Source organism: Canis lupus, chromosome 37 (genome assembly GCF_048164855.1).
Source record: "Canis lupus baileyi chromosome 37, mCanLup2.hap1, whole genome shotgun sequence".
Lineage (NCBI taxonomy): Eukaryota > Metazoa > Chordata > Mammalia > Carnivora > Canidae > Canis > Canis lupus.
Genome location: NC_132874.1, coordinates 24,388,766 through 24,404,070, shown reverse-complemented (window position 1 = coordinate 24,404,070; position 15,305 = coordinate 24,388,766). Strand labels below are relative to the sequence as shown.

The window sequence follows — 15,305 nt, the reverse complement described above, 5'->3', positions numbered from 1 at the left end:
TGCCTCGGGCTCAGGTCACGATCCCGGGTCCTGGGGCTGAGCCCCGCGCGGTGGGAGCCTGCTTCTCCCTCTGCCCCTGCTCTCCCAGGCCTGCTCTCTCTCTCTCTCTCAAATAAATAAGTAAAATCTTGAAAAAAAAAAAAAAGCCTCATGATAGCAAGAAAAGAGAAGGTGAAGTACAGGAAGAAAAATGCGGGAAGGAGAAAGCCAGGCTGGAGGCCCGTGGGGGGCCGAGGGAAGTGGGGAGGAAGGCGGGTGGTGCCGAGCCCCGTGCCCCCTGTGGCTGCTGGACAGGGTCTCCCCGCGCGGCCAGCTCCGTGCCCGTCCCGCGGGCCCCACGTCCGTTCCGGGGACGCCCGGGCCACCCTGGGACCGAGGGCTCCCTCTCTCTCAGGCCACAGGTCTTTCCAAAACCCGAGTCTAGAGCTCGCTTTCTTTTCTCGTTCCTTTGCCTCGCGTCCCCTCAGATGTCAGGATGGTGCATCCTTGTTTACCGCCCAAGTGCATGTCAGTGGGTTTTCGGGCGTGTACATCATGGAACTTTAAGCGGACAATTGGCTGGAGCCTCCGTGTCCTCCTCCTCCTCGCGGTGATTAAGTATCGTCCTCGGATAGGGTGGCCCGCAGCCCGGGAAGCGGTGGGCCTCCAGGGGGGACACAGCCCCGCCGACATCTGGATGGTAACTCCGTGAAACTCAATCTAGACTCCCGCTATCGACGACTGTAAGATGATAAATACGTGTAGTTTTAAGCCCGCGACGTTTGTGATAACTCGTTACAGCAGCAATAGGAAGCCAACACAGCTTCTAGTGACATCCAGCTGGTTCTGGGAGGCAGGGGGATTTCTGAGGGAGGAGTGAAGGTGTGCAGGCAGGTGCATGTGAACATGAGCGACGGCCTAGTGTCCTCACCTGTGGCTGCTCCCTGGCCTGTTCCGGATCTCAGGGCCTGGTACAGCTGCTAGGAATATACAATTCAGGCCGGGTCAGAGGACAGAGTCACTAACTCAACTCCCTTTCACCGTGATCCTCATTCCTGCCATTGAATCGAGAAGTACAGAGCTGGCAGGTAGCAAATAACCTTTTCTGCATGAAATTATAGATACAAAACAAAATAAGTAAATTAAAGAGAATCTCGGAAGTCGAAGAGCTCAGAGTGTCCTTTCAGATGTCTCTTGACAACTAAGGACTTCACGGCAGCGGAGGATAATCGTAATTAATGATGATGACAGCAATAAAACTCCTAATACGCAGCACAAATACCTGATACTTCTATAAGCTCTTTCATCTTTAAGGATCCTGAAATGCTTCACAACCCGACTTCCAGGACATTATCAATCTGAAATCAGGTCTCTGCTTACATCTGAAATTCAGTTGTGCCCGGATGGGGATGGAGTCATCACCTGCCAGCTCATGTAAACTCTTTGGTATTAGCCCTTTACGTCCTTAGGGAGCCTTGAGGGCCGGGATCCTTATCCAGGGTCGCAGACACTTTAGTCTGGCTCCGGGGCTCTGGGATACAAATGCCTGATTTGTGAACTCTTAACCCACTTTTTCAAAGTAATGTTTCTGGAGCTTATCTCCCAGAATTCCAACTTGCCTGGCTTTGTGACTAGCTCCCTGTTGAGGCTCTTCTCTCCTGCCACCTGCCATCCTCTCTTTTGGGGAGCTCATCTCGGTGGCTTAACTCTTACCTTTGCGGGGCTGACCCTACACCTGACCTCCTCCCTTTACGCCAGGCCTCCAGCTCCAACTCCTGCTTGAGATTGCCCCAGGGGTATCCCAGGGTCACGGAACTCCCCAACACCTCTCCCTGCACACCGAGCCCTCTTGCCGCGCCTCTGATGTGGGTTCTGGCATCGTTCTTTCCCACCTGTCTTCACTGCTCAGCCCCTCCGCCAGGAGCCACCTTCGGTTCCTGTCTGCTGTCCACATGTCACTGCCCAACCCATACCTAATCCTGTGGTCACCATCACTGCAATGTCCTGGCATCTGTCGCCGTTTTTCTCGCCTCCGCTGCCCTGGTTCAGTTAGCTCCTTGTTATACCTGCCCTTGACTGTCCCAATAGCCTCCCAGCTGCTCCCCCTCATTTGTCTGAGAGTTACCATTGGACGAGAACCTTACCTCATCCATCTTCACATTTCTCACAGTGCTAAAGGACTCACCTCCACAGGAGAAATTCAATAAACATTCTTTTTGAATTGAGTTGCTAAGACCTCAGTCCCTACAAGGATATTTTGTTTTATATATACTGATGTATTTTGGAGCAACAAAGGTAAATCAGGGTTGTATTTTATTTTTTTTAAGAGTTGTATTTTAGCTGTATCCAGTGAGTGCCCTCTTTTTAAAGGATTCCAGTAATAAATCCTAAAGTTAGAGAATCATTTAGTACCTACAAACCTATCTAGTTCTAGAGATAGGATAAGTTTAGAGATTCTTACACTGGTTTTTCATGAAGCGGTGCACATCTGGCTTACCCAGGGAACTAGCAAATTCATCACAGTATTACAAAATGTACAAGCTGGATTTTGCTAGTAAGGACAGTGCCTGTACTGACCACAGTGGAATGGGGCTAGGTATTTACCATCAGGCCAAGCACATGAAGTATGACTGTCCAGGAGGCAGATGAGAGCCCCTGAGTTAGACCATCAGCAGTGGATGTCAACCTGGGGGTTTCTGACAAAAGCGGTCAAATGAGTTCTCAACTTTGCTAACAGGTGTGACCAGTGAGTGAAGAAGCGAGTCGGCCATGAGCCAAGGGCCTGAGGAGTGAGGCAACAGGAAGCCTCCAGGGTAAGATAAAGACAGGGGCCCGAAGTAGACATACAAAGACTGAATTTCGGTAGACCTGGAATATTTGGTGTCCATCAGTGAACAAAGTACTGGGGGAGGGGCGGGAATCAAACTTGGTGAGGAATAATTAACCTTACGGGGAGGATAAAGCAGAATAGTTTGGAGAAATGAAAAGCACAGATAGTGTTATATATGAAATCTCCATAAATAAAGATTTCTGAATTATAGTTATTTTAGAAAATAAATGTGGCTTGACAGAACAGGAAAAATATTGTCAATTTGTTTAAAAAACAAACAGCAAATGGGGATTTCTAAAATTCCAGAATATGGATCTCAGTGGCTAGACGAAAACGAAGAGGGAACAGGTGACTGCATCAGTGATGGATGGGCCTCCCATCAGTAATCCTACACTTGGAGTGAGCTGCGTCAGAGCTAGCTGAGGTAGAAGCAGGACACAAGTACTGGTTGTTCTTCCTAAGGAAAGGAACTGCAGAAGCTAAGACAGATTTCTGAGGTTTTGGAATTTCTTTTGTAGATGTCAAGAGATCAAGAATGTAATTATAAATGGGGGTAGTCATTAGCTGGACAGCTTTTCTGGAAACAAAATACAGATTTTTATAGGAATTCCTTATTGGTGCAGAGAATACAGCCATCTATAAATGGATACAAGAGAGTTTTTAGGACAAACACAAAAAATATTTTTAAATAAGGGAAAGTATATAGTTAAGTATATTCACATAGATTTTATGAATCTTTAATTATATTGTTCTAATCAGGATCTAATCCTGAGAACTTTCAAGGAACAGTAGGATGTTGGGAGCATTATAGTAAGTACACAATTACTGTTTCATTAGATATGAAATGCTCTTGAGGGGATAGCAACCAAGGAAAGAACACAGGCTTCAAGAGGAATGCTATACGCCCCCGGGGGCTCCGCATGGGATCCTATGAAGTATGGAAAACATACAGTGGAATATTTGAGAATCAACTGAAGAGACTGAAACTTAAAGCTCCTCTGGTTAAGTCCAAGGAAGGAAAAGGGCAGGAAAGGCCAATGTGATTAAGGAAGGATATAAAGATTAGTATGAGGAGCCTAAGAGGGAGGCTTAAAATATATAAACAGTGATTTAGAGATATAAACTATTTATAAAATACAAGTAGTAAGAAGTTCAGAGGAAGCATTATAATGGGACATTAGTGCTAGCATCCCACTCCATTGTGATCGCGGTAACAGCAGAGAATGCGAGGATATGAAAATTGGAAGGGATCTTAGGGAACAGCCTCTCCTCTTACAGGTCCAGGAATGCAGAAAGAAAGGGACTCGCCCTTAATTTGCTCGCTCTGCATCTTCTTATCCTGGCTCCCACCAGTCAAAACAAGGAACAAAGAAAAGGAGGAGTGGAGGGGTAGGATTAGAGCTCTGGAGGTCAGAGGATCAGGACAGGGCAAGATCAACTGGCTCTAACAGCACTGGAGAAGATGAAGGGTTGGAGTTGGGAGGATCTAATTTCCTGCCCTGGGAGGGGAAGTGTGAGAAGGTGGTGAGAACAGCGATGGGAGAGAAAGGGGACAGTTTCAAGACCCCCAGTGCCCACAGATGGAAATGAGGGAAGCTCTAACTGGTATTTATACACATCCTCTGATGACAGATCAGATTCCTGAGGTCTGGAAAGTGTTACATAGCATTATTCTAAACAGGGCTATGAGATAGAGCAAGCAATTATGGGCCATTTAACTTAACATCACTTACAGAAAAATATTAGGAAAAGTTTGCAGAGGGGACAACTCGACAAGCATATGGTAATTTGATTAGAAACAGGCCACATGTTTTTACTGAAGGAAGGTGTTGTTTTAACTAGCTTGTTGGACTTCTTTGAAGTTATTGCTTTCTCAAATCTGGATTTTAACTCATGATTTCTCTAATATCTATAAAGGATGGGGATACACATAAAGTATAAACAAAAACCAATCACAATCGAGGACAGTGGAAATACAATGGTAAGCAAAATGAATGCTACGGCAAATGACGTAGCAAGGAAAAATTTTAATTCACATCATCTAGTAGTATTTAAGTCAAGATATTTTTCATGGAAGATATGTGATTCGAAGTTTGGTCTGTGAATGTGTCCCCTGTGCCCTTTCCTAAAAATGCTCTGCAGAAAAAAATGATTTTTATTAGTTTCACTTAAAAAAAAAAAAAAAAAAAGCTTAGCTTAGCTTTTTTTTTTTTTTTTTCACCCCCTTAACTGGATTGACCTTTTGGTGTGGTTAAAAATTTGGCACATTAGGATGAATTTCTCATTAATCTAACCTTTGTGAATTTTCCAAGTGAAAGATTTTCAAACAAAACAAAGACATCTTCATAGTTATTTTAAATTAAGCAATAAATCAATATAATTTTTCTCATATTTGCATATTTCCATACCACTGAATAGCTACTGAAATCTTCAGTAACAGAATCAGAAAGGATGAAAATCAAGATAAAGCAAGAATAAAAATATCAAAGTACTTATGAGTGTTTGTCTGAAGCCTTTCTTATACTTTGTTACCTACTTTTTACCGGGTAACCTGTACAATGCACCATGTGTCACTCTACTTTTCTAAAGTTACTAGATTGAAGTAACTGATCCATACTTCTTTCTACCTGTACAACCTCCACGAGGGTGGGGAGGGTGTCTGTTGTGCTCATGCTGTATTCCCAGGGCTTAGCACAGTGTGTGCTAAATATTTTGGTGAGTGAATGAATAAATAAATAGCAATAACAGCATCAAAAATGGGTATTTTACTGTACGCCAGACACTATTTTAATAAGCATCCTGTATAACTGACTGTTAATTTTTCAACGCTTCTATGAGCTTTGTGCTCCACTATTAGTCCCATTTTTAAAGACAAGGAAACAGAAGCAGTGAGAAGTTGAGTAACTTGCCTAAGGTCACGCAGCTACTCACTGACACCTCATGAACTCAGGCAGTCTGGCCCTGGGGCCCACACTTAAGCACCACACTACTTGTTCTCCGTGAATGAACGCAGTCGCGACGGGTCTGTGTATAAGTGGCTGCACGCAGAGGAAATTACACGCAATTACACGCAGGAGTTTGAAGAGGCACAGAACTCAAGTGTTAACGTCACCATCACCAGATACTGGAATTCGGGGAGCAATGGGAGACTGAAAGACTAATTTCTAGGATCAAGATCTTCACAGAGGCAAAACTCTCCAAAGGAGACACAGAGATTTATAGGTAAAGAACCAGAAGAATGTGACTCCATTCAGCTCTAATTGGAGCTCGAGTACTTAGCTCAGAACAAAACCTTCCAAGACTTTCCATGTTGGTAACAGGAGAAAGATTTAAGGTTTTGTGGTGGCTAAATCCATGAAGATAAAAATTACTGGACCTGTGCAAATTTGTTCTCTACGGCATCTTGGTGGCCTCTTTCGGGTTAGTGCTGCCCTATGTTGGGTAAAGAGCCTTTTAAAAAACTAACCTGAATCTTATTAAAAAAAACAGCAACGGAGAGTTCTATTTTCCTGTAACTGTATTGGGATATTGATACCCTGAGACCTGATATGTTCTTATTACTTTTTTTCCCTCCAAATGTTCTTGATTTTTTTTTTTCCTCCCATCAGTCATTCTGGAACCATTTCACGCTCTAAGCTTTTGGCTTTGAAGTGCCTCGTGGCTCTTGGATGGTACATGATTAAAGCTGATCAGGAGATGAAACTTTTAAAAGAATTCAAGGAAGAAAGGAAAAAGCCTCTGCCACTTGCAAGACAGACTTACGACACTGAAATGGGAAGGATCCAATTAAGACACAGGAGAATTCATGTCCAGCGTACACCGAGTGCTGACAGGCCTCGGAGAAGCTGGCGCTTCTCGGGACTCCTGCTGAAAGACTCTAGATGTGTCGGCTATTGGGGCCCACACCTAAGTGAAAGCTCATTTACAAGTCAGTCTCCAGTCCTGGTCACCTTTCAACGGGGAGAAGACTATCGCCCCTAAGGCAATTCAACATAAGTCTGTCAGGCGGGTCCAAGTTTGGGGAAAACTCGCTGTCCTGAGGAATGAGGTTAAAAGTTTAGTCTCACTATACAAGACAAGCTTGTCCAACAGAATACTGAGTTGAAGTGGGGTGAACAAAATTAATGCAGCCTCAAGGCTTAGAGAGATGAAATGCAGTTGGAAATCCCACCTCGACAGGGAATCTGGGGTGAGAGCTCCATCAGTGCAGAAATAACGCAAGCATCTGGAGCAAGAAGCCACTCTCACGTTCAAACGGCATTAGTGTAAACAGAATCGCAGAACAGGTATGATGACAACATGGGAATGAACAAAAGAAACGAGAGGAGGGATGCAGCGTGGGGCAGGAAAGAGGGGTTGATATGGACTCCAGGGACCGGCTTGTTAGTCCAAGGGTCCTTTTCCTGTTCAGCAAATTCTTTTGTTCTGTGTCCTTATCAATCCCACACCTTGCCTAAGTAAGAATGACAGACAAGCCATTCTTAATGACTTCCTAGCTTTTGAAACTATTTTGGTGTCGGAGAGAAAAAGAACCATGTTTAAATTGTTACAGGGATTGAGGTTTCTGTTGGCCCAGTAAATTTTCCACTTGGGGGTGACCATTTTCGTTAGCGAGGACAGAAAGAGATTTGTCCATTTATGTGATGTGTGCCACGTTCCAGAAAAATGACACCCTTGCGGCACCTCTTTGGGGGCAGGAAGCAAATGCGGAGAGGCTAGGGGGCTCCTCGGACAGGCATTCCTTGCTGTGTCAGCAGGAGTGTGCTGGTATCTTCCTCCCCCAGAGACGGAGCACATCCTCTCCTTGGCACACCCACTTGCCATTAGCACAGGGAACCATTGTTCACTGTGTGTCAAAGACCCAGCCGCACCCTGTGCCAGGACAATGCACTGACTCTACAGCCCTCGTCTTTGAGCACTGCTTATTTCCTTTCCTTTTTATTTCCTCCTCTGTGTAAGAGTCCATGAAATGAAGTTTTTTCTTTTGTTTAAAACAATACATTTCAAAGGGTGGTTACTGATGACATAGTCACTTGCAGCCTCTCTTCGTTGGGGTTTTGCTAATCTCTGAGAGACTGTGCGACGGATAGGAATTTGGTTCAAAGCACAGACAAAACAGGTTCTATTCTCACGGCTCACGTACGTTCCATTAAATGACATCTGAACGTTTCTTTCTGAAGGTCCTGCTTTCTATCATCTTTAGATTATATTTAACATGTTGGGTTTCGTCACCGTAGTGTGAAGATAGCCCAGGTTAAAGGGACAACATCAAGCTAGAAAGTTTTATAAATTTAGGAAAAGAGGGTGTTATGTTCTAACAATCCATAGGTCATTTCTCAATACAGAAAATTTCTACATTCATCTGCTCGTCAGTCAGTGTTTATGAAGCACTTACTTACTATATGAAAAGAAATGTCCTTATCCTCAAAGAATGCACAGTTTGGTAAAAAGAGAAGGTCATGTCAACAAATGAAAACAATAAACTATAATAGGTGTTACAGCATAATTACGTAGAGCCTACAGCGTAGACACAACGGTGCTGGTAGTATATTGACCAGAAAAGGATTCGTAGGCAGCGCAGCACGTGACCTAAATCCTAACAAATGTCCAGGGGGCTCGCTTACGGCTTAGGCGCGTGTAGGTGCATGTGCGTGTGTGCACACGTGTGAGTGCATGTGTGTCTGGGCAGGCAAGCAGCCCTTCCGATCCCGAGGGCCTGCAGGGCCTGGAGGGCCCGGGGAGCCACGCATCCTGCAGGTATCAGGGATCAGCTATCAGCACTAATAATGTGAGGAGACTTGCCTTTGACAGAAGTCTCCATTTCTCAAATCCACTACTTCCTTGGCTCAGGGAAGGAGGATGTCATGCTCTAACAATCTGTACATCATTACTTCACACAGAGAACTTTTGTATTCATCTACTCATTAGTCAATATTTGTCTTCCTTCATAAAGCAATGGGTTTTGTGGTGAGAATAACATCTCAAATTCAAGGCACTGTATTCTGGTTTGGGACCTGCTCACCGAAGGATGTCAGAGAACCCCGTGGAGAGCTTTGAGATCCGCGGTGAGAATACCTTCCCAGCTAGCCAGCCCACACATGGCCATGCCCTGCGTGGCCAGGGGGGTCCTTACCACTTCAGTTGGTCGATAGTACTTGAGATCCACAGTCACGTGAATTTTGCCGGTCTCCTTACATCTGCCCACCTCATTTTCATTCTTCCCTTCCCACCTGTAAGGGAGATAAACACTTAATCAGCCTCTAATTGCTTGGGAGCATTTGCCGTCCTGGAGTCCCTCAGGATGGCTCAGCCTTCTCCCTGCAGGAGTGTATAAGCTCATTAACCACAGGAACACAAGCTGATGTGTAACCAGGTTATCAGGGCAAGCATGACTTTCAAAGCCTTTCCAGATCTGTTTCAGGAGGGCAGGGCTTTTTCCTTTCTTTTTAAGAAAATCGTCATGGGTCCAGAAGTGAGACTTTAGACATGAACAGATTAGCCAGAATGAGGAATTGGGCAGCCTTCAGGGATTTCAAAGATCTTGTACCTCTTTAGACTATTCTTGATAACATCAATTACTATGAAATAATTAATGTCTTCTGTCTCCCCCTTCGTTCTTTATTTTTTTAATTTGTGGTGATATTTTAGGGGTATTTATTGTAACTTCAATGCATTCCACTTGGGAATAAGTTTCACACCCTAAATTAACCATTTGTCTCATCTTTATCTTATATATAAGCTCCTTTGTTCTACTCAGCAGTAGGCCTCATTAATAAATCTCAGATGATTTAAACTCCAAAAGGTACACAATTGGTTTACTGCCTGCTAAGAGAGGGTATGTCAGCATCTCTGATTTAGGTACAATGTTCTTTGCACTTAGGTTTTTCCATCCTTAAACATCTACAATTGGAAACAGTAGCCCCCTAGAGTCCATAGGGTGGGTTGTGCAGGATACGCTCATAAGCTTCAAGACCTGCTTGCTGGGATTGCACTTTATGTTCTCATTTTTAAAGAAATGAAAGTACTGGTTTAGTGTTAACCTCTGGATTTCTATGATCTAATATCCAAACAACAGATGATACTATAAAATTAGAATTATTTTTACAAATGAAACTTATCATCCAAGAAAGAAAAGAAAGTGCAAAATAATGTTTGACTTCAATGCTTATCTTCGGGAACTAGTTCGCTCTATCAGTTGGGGATAAATCATATGACAACAGGACAATTTTGTGTGCTCCCTGGACAGAGTCACAGTGGGGATCAAAGGAAAGAAGAGAACATTAAATTAGTTACTTGACTATGACATTCACACATGCCATTGCAGATAAACATTAACTGCTGATCATGGTTATATTTTGGACACAGGTTGTGTATTAGAGACATAAAATGCCCTTACGAGATTTATTCCTGAATGGCCATCTGAATGTTCTATCCTCAGTTTACCTTTTTCTAGCAGAGGGATAATATTTTATCGTTGGAAAAAATTAGTTTATAAGCACATTGAATCTGCTGACGGACTCAAGGCAAATACAAAGAATGTCCCATAACACACAGAGAATTATAGTTCATGTTGAACAATGTAAAACTGTACAATTGGCATTTTTCTCTGACTTTTATATTAATTAGTTGCCTCAAAAAGGGGTGTTTGGTAATTGATTTATTTGATTTAATTTCTTACTATTGATTAGACTAATATGGCAGGATCAGAGCTATGTTTTTGGAAAATTCACATGGAAATGGTATGTGGATGCCTTTAGAGCATGCAGACCAAAAATACTATAAAATGAGAAAACCTAAAGTGCTGATAAATCTTGTACATCTCTTTTTTAAAAAAGATTTATTTATTTCAAGAGAAAAAGAGAGTAAGAGAGCACCTGCGCACGAGAGCAGGGGGAGCAGGGGGAGGGGCAGAGGGAGAGAGGGGATCTCAAGCAGACTCCTTCCTGCTGGGCGTGGAGTGTGCGGGGGTGGGGGGGGCCTCAATCCCATGACCCTGAGATCATGACCTGAGCTGCAACCAAGAGTCAGATGCTCAACCGACTGAGCCACCTAGGTGCCCCAACCCTGTACATCTCTTAAGGAAAAGACCAGATCTTGGCAAATATCTACTGTAAGGGAAAATAACTGGTAAAATCATCGTGTTCTTTTTTTTTTTTTTAATTACCTATTTAATCCCATGGTTCAAGTGGCTTTCAGAAAGGCTATTTGGACCTCACAAGCATGTTTTATTTTTGTTCACATTGTATACCCACCAAGGGAAACCAGCTCAGCATGTGTATTCTTGACAGTATCTCCCACGAAACCAAAAGGGTTCACAAAACTACTGCTCATAGTTCTGCCGTCGTCCAGTCTGGTGGCTAGGTATGTGATCCACCAGGGGTCTACCCACGGGAACACCGGCCTTCCTATTGACAAATCTGCACACGCCACCCACTTGAGAACAGGAGATTCAAATCTATTTTTAATTGATTTTTTTTAAGCACACATGAATACACACACATTTAAGTTGCTAAAGGCCTGGGGAAGACCCCGAGAGCTTTCCCTGCCTGGGGAGGGGACGTGGAGGGCAGGAGAGGAGTGAGGCGGAGCCAGGGTGTCTCCAGAGCAGGGGCTGACAGGCTGTTCCTGTGAAGAACCAGGAAGTAAATAATTCAGGCTTTACAGATCACATACGGTCTCTGTTACAGATTCTTCCTTTTATTCTCCCCCTTGTTTTCTTCCCCCTCCTTTTCCTCTTCTTCATCATCATCTTTTTCTTTTTTAACTACCCTTTAAAACTGTAAAAACATCCAACAGGTTGCATTGCTGGACCAGCCTGAATTTTCCTGTTTACTACTGATTCTCTTTGACTGCTCCGCAGCCAAATGCTAACATCTGGGACTTTAACAGTAGTTGAGATGGGAAAAGATTGATGGAAGGAATCTGCAACATAGATTGATAGATTGGAGTTTGATGCCACTTGGATACCTATAGGTATAAGCTTCGGGCACACAGGCCTCCTTGGCCCCTGTCTGAATACTGTCTGTCGGGCTGCCACCTTGCAAATGCTATCTATGGTCCCAGCCATCTCCAGGGCCATGACCCTGCCCCCACAATTAATATGGTTGCATTGAATGATCAGCTGTAACCAGGAAATGGCTCAAAGCAGAAGTGAGTTGGCAAAAACCACTTTGCAATTTGCACTAGGTCTGCATGAGGGCCATAAGGCAAAGTTTCGGCCAAGGCCCAAAACACATCCAGTTACAGCAATACACGAAACACTTGTATTAACAAGTAAAAGGTAACAGCTAACTTGTCCTAACAAGCAATGTTATGACTCAAAGCAGAGCTGGGATGTTAAGACAGGAAGGTGACTTGGCAGGGAATAGAGGATTCTATTCTAATTCATAGAATTGCTACCCACCAACTTAGATCAGCAGGTCTCTGAGCAGAGACCCCGTATGATTCAAAATTTTATAATACATTGTCCCGACTCCCAATAAGCATTACATTGCAACAGAAAGCATTCAAGAATAATGGAATCAAGCACAATAAGGCAAGATGAAGTGCTATTAAAATCTACTCAACTAGGAATTCCTTTAATGAACAATAAAACAAAGTCAACTGTATTAAGTCAAGTTTAGGAGACAGAGTTGGAGTAAGGGAGGGGACGATACACTCCTTCTAGCAACCTGATATCACAAAAGCTCTCAGGAATCATTTTAAAAAAATACTATCTTATTAGGACAGATATGGAAATAGGAGGTTGCCAGAGGCTAAAGTTTAGAAAGTGACATAAAGTAGTCCCAGAAGAATGATTAGGTTCTGGATAAAGGTGGTAGTTTGCACACTTTTGCTCCTTCCTCAGTTTATTCTGAGGAATAAACTCAAAAGGGCTAAAAGAACAAGAAAGAGACAGGAGAAACCAAATTCTGGAAGCTAGAAAGCCAGATGGATGAGTGTTAAAGGACTTAGCAGAAGCCCTAGAAAACAGACTCCTAAGCCAGCACTGGGGAAGCTGAGAATGAACCCAATTTACACTTGCAGAAGCCCTCAGATGTCAGGAAGTGAGGGCGGATTACAACTCTCCCTGAGAAGCAGTGTGTGCCCAGTCCCCTCCCAGATTCCACATCACTTGGCAACTGGCTCACCCTCCCTGGAGAACAAGGTCCCAGGACTGAAGGTCACTGGGCTGGTGAAGGGTGGGGTCACCAGGGCGAAAAGGAGGAAGAATTCGGTGAAGTATGTGTGCTGCGTGCTGAGACTCTCCAGCAGCACGCTGGCAGCCAGGCACCTCTCCTTCCGGGCAGGAGGCTAGGCTCTTCCCTGGGCATCAGACATTCTCCAGCTAACCGGTCCTGTCAGGTCTCCCGACAGCGACACAGTCAACCAGCTCTAACCATGTTCTTAGAAACTCCCAATTAGGTTTTTAGGTCTTTCATCCGTTTTGAGTTTATTTTTGTGTCTGGTGTAAGAAAGGATCCAGTTTTATTTTTCTGCATGAGGCTTTCCAATTTTTTCCACACTGTTTGTTGAAGAGACTTTTTTTTCTTCTTCTATTGGATATTCTTTCCTGCTTTGTTGAAGATGAGTTGACCATAGAGTTGAGGGCTCATTTCTGGGTTGTCTGTTCTGTTGCATTGATCTGTGTGTCTGTTTTTGTGTCAGTACCACACTATCTTGATGATTACAGCTTTGTAATACACCTTGAAATCCAGAATCGTGATGTCCCCAGCTTTGGTTTTCTTTTTCAACATTGTTTTGGCTACTTGGGATCTTTTTTGGTTCCATAAAAATTTTAGAATTATTTGCTCCAGCTTTGTGAAAAATGCTGATGGTATTTTGATGGGGATTGCCCTGGATGTGTAGATTGTTTTGGGTAGCGTAGACACTTTAACAATATTTGTTCTTCTAATTCATGAGCATGGAATCGTTTTTCCATTTCTTTGTATCTTTTTTTCATAAGTGTTCTATAGTTTTCAGAGTACAAATCCTTCACTTCGTTGGTTAGGTTTATTTCTAGGTGTCTTATGGTTTTTGGTGCAGTTGTAAATGGCATCAACTCCTTGATTTCTCTTTCTTCTGTTTCATTGTTAATGTATAGAAATGCAATTGACTTTGTGCGTTGATTTTATGTCCTGCAACTTTGTTAAATTCCTGTATCAGTTCTAGCAATTTTTGGGTGGAGTTTCTGTGCTTTCTACACAGAGTATCACGTCATCTGCAAAGAGTGAAAATATGACTTCTTCTTTGCTGATTTGTATGCCTTTTATTTCTTTTTGTTGTCTGATTGCTGAGGCTATAGGACTTCTAGTACTATGTTGAACAACAGTCGTGAATGTGTAGGCCCTCACTTTTAAACATGAGCAGAAAAACAAGGACTACCAGATAGATGTGTGGGGAAAACTACATTTTTGAAAGAGAAATCATAACAGATGAATTGAAAAACAGCAACTTGGGGGACATAGAAACAGGAAAGGTAATTAAAAAAACAAAACAAAAAAGACAAAAACTCACATATTCCACCATTAATACCTCCAGAGAGAAGAAAATATGCTAAAGAAACAAAAACAAGATACTATATAACAAAGGACAATCTGAGGGGGAAAAAAGAGATTTTAGAAATTGAAAAGTTAAAAATTCAAGAGAAAGATGATTTTGGAGACAAATTGAGGAAATTTCCCAGAAAGTAGAGAGAGAAAAAGAGAGAGAGAGAGAGAGAGAGAGACATGAAAAACTAGAAGGAAGATAAGAAAATCAGAAGATGGCCTCAAGAGGTCAGTATAATAGGATTTCCAGAAAAAAATGAAGCAGAGCAGAGCAGATAATTAAGTTAAATCAAGAAAACTGATCAGAGCAGAAGAACATGCATTTCCAGACTGAAAGGGCCCAAGAGAGTGCCCCAAATAATGGATGGGACCCACATCACATGAAATTTCAGATGCTCAAGACAGAAAGACTGAGAGACTTTGAGAGAGAACACAGAGGGACAGGGAGTGAGAGTGGCCCTCAGCCTCCCGTAGTAACACTGCAAATTAAAAGGCAATAGAGCAATGCCTTCAAAACCAACAAATATAGATCAGCTGCCTTAATTCTGAGGACAGAATAAAGGTATTTTCAGATACACCTCGTCAAAAATATTTGCCTTTCATGCACTATTCTTAGGAAACTAATTAAGATTTTGCTCCATCAAGGAAAGAGTCTCTAAAAAAGATGCCAGGAAATAGAGGACCCAACTCAAGAGAGTGTCTGAGAGAACCCTCCCAGATGAGCATGAAGGCAGGTCGCAGAGTGCTAACCCTCCATCAGACTAGATGGGATGAGGTTGGAAGGTTCTAGAGGCCCTGCTAGAGGAAGACGTGACTGATAGAACAACCCATGGACCTGAACCCCTTCAAAGGTGATTTAGACAGCTGGGACAAGGTCTGGGGGAAAAAATACAGAAAATAAAGCAAAGTGGAAAAAATACAGAAAATAAAGCAAAGGAACACAAATAAGAATTATTAGCTCTATGGCA

The 15,305-nt window shown here is 43.0% G+C and overlaps 1 protein-coding gene across 1 annotated transcript in view; it reads right to left on the bottom strand.

The window, feature by feature from the left end:
* The window catches only part of GMDS (GDP-mannose 4,6-dehydratase), a 574,889-nt gene that overhangs the window by 75,139 nt on the left and 484,445 nt on the right, over positions 1-15,305 (bottom strand). Inside the window, exon 9 of the mRNA XM_072814020.1 lies at positions 8,943-9,039. Coding sequence (XP_072670121.1) covers positions 8,943-9,039 — 97 coding nt within the window. The remainder of the gene's footprint in view (positions 1-8,942; positions 9,040-15,305) is intronic.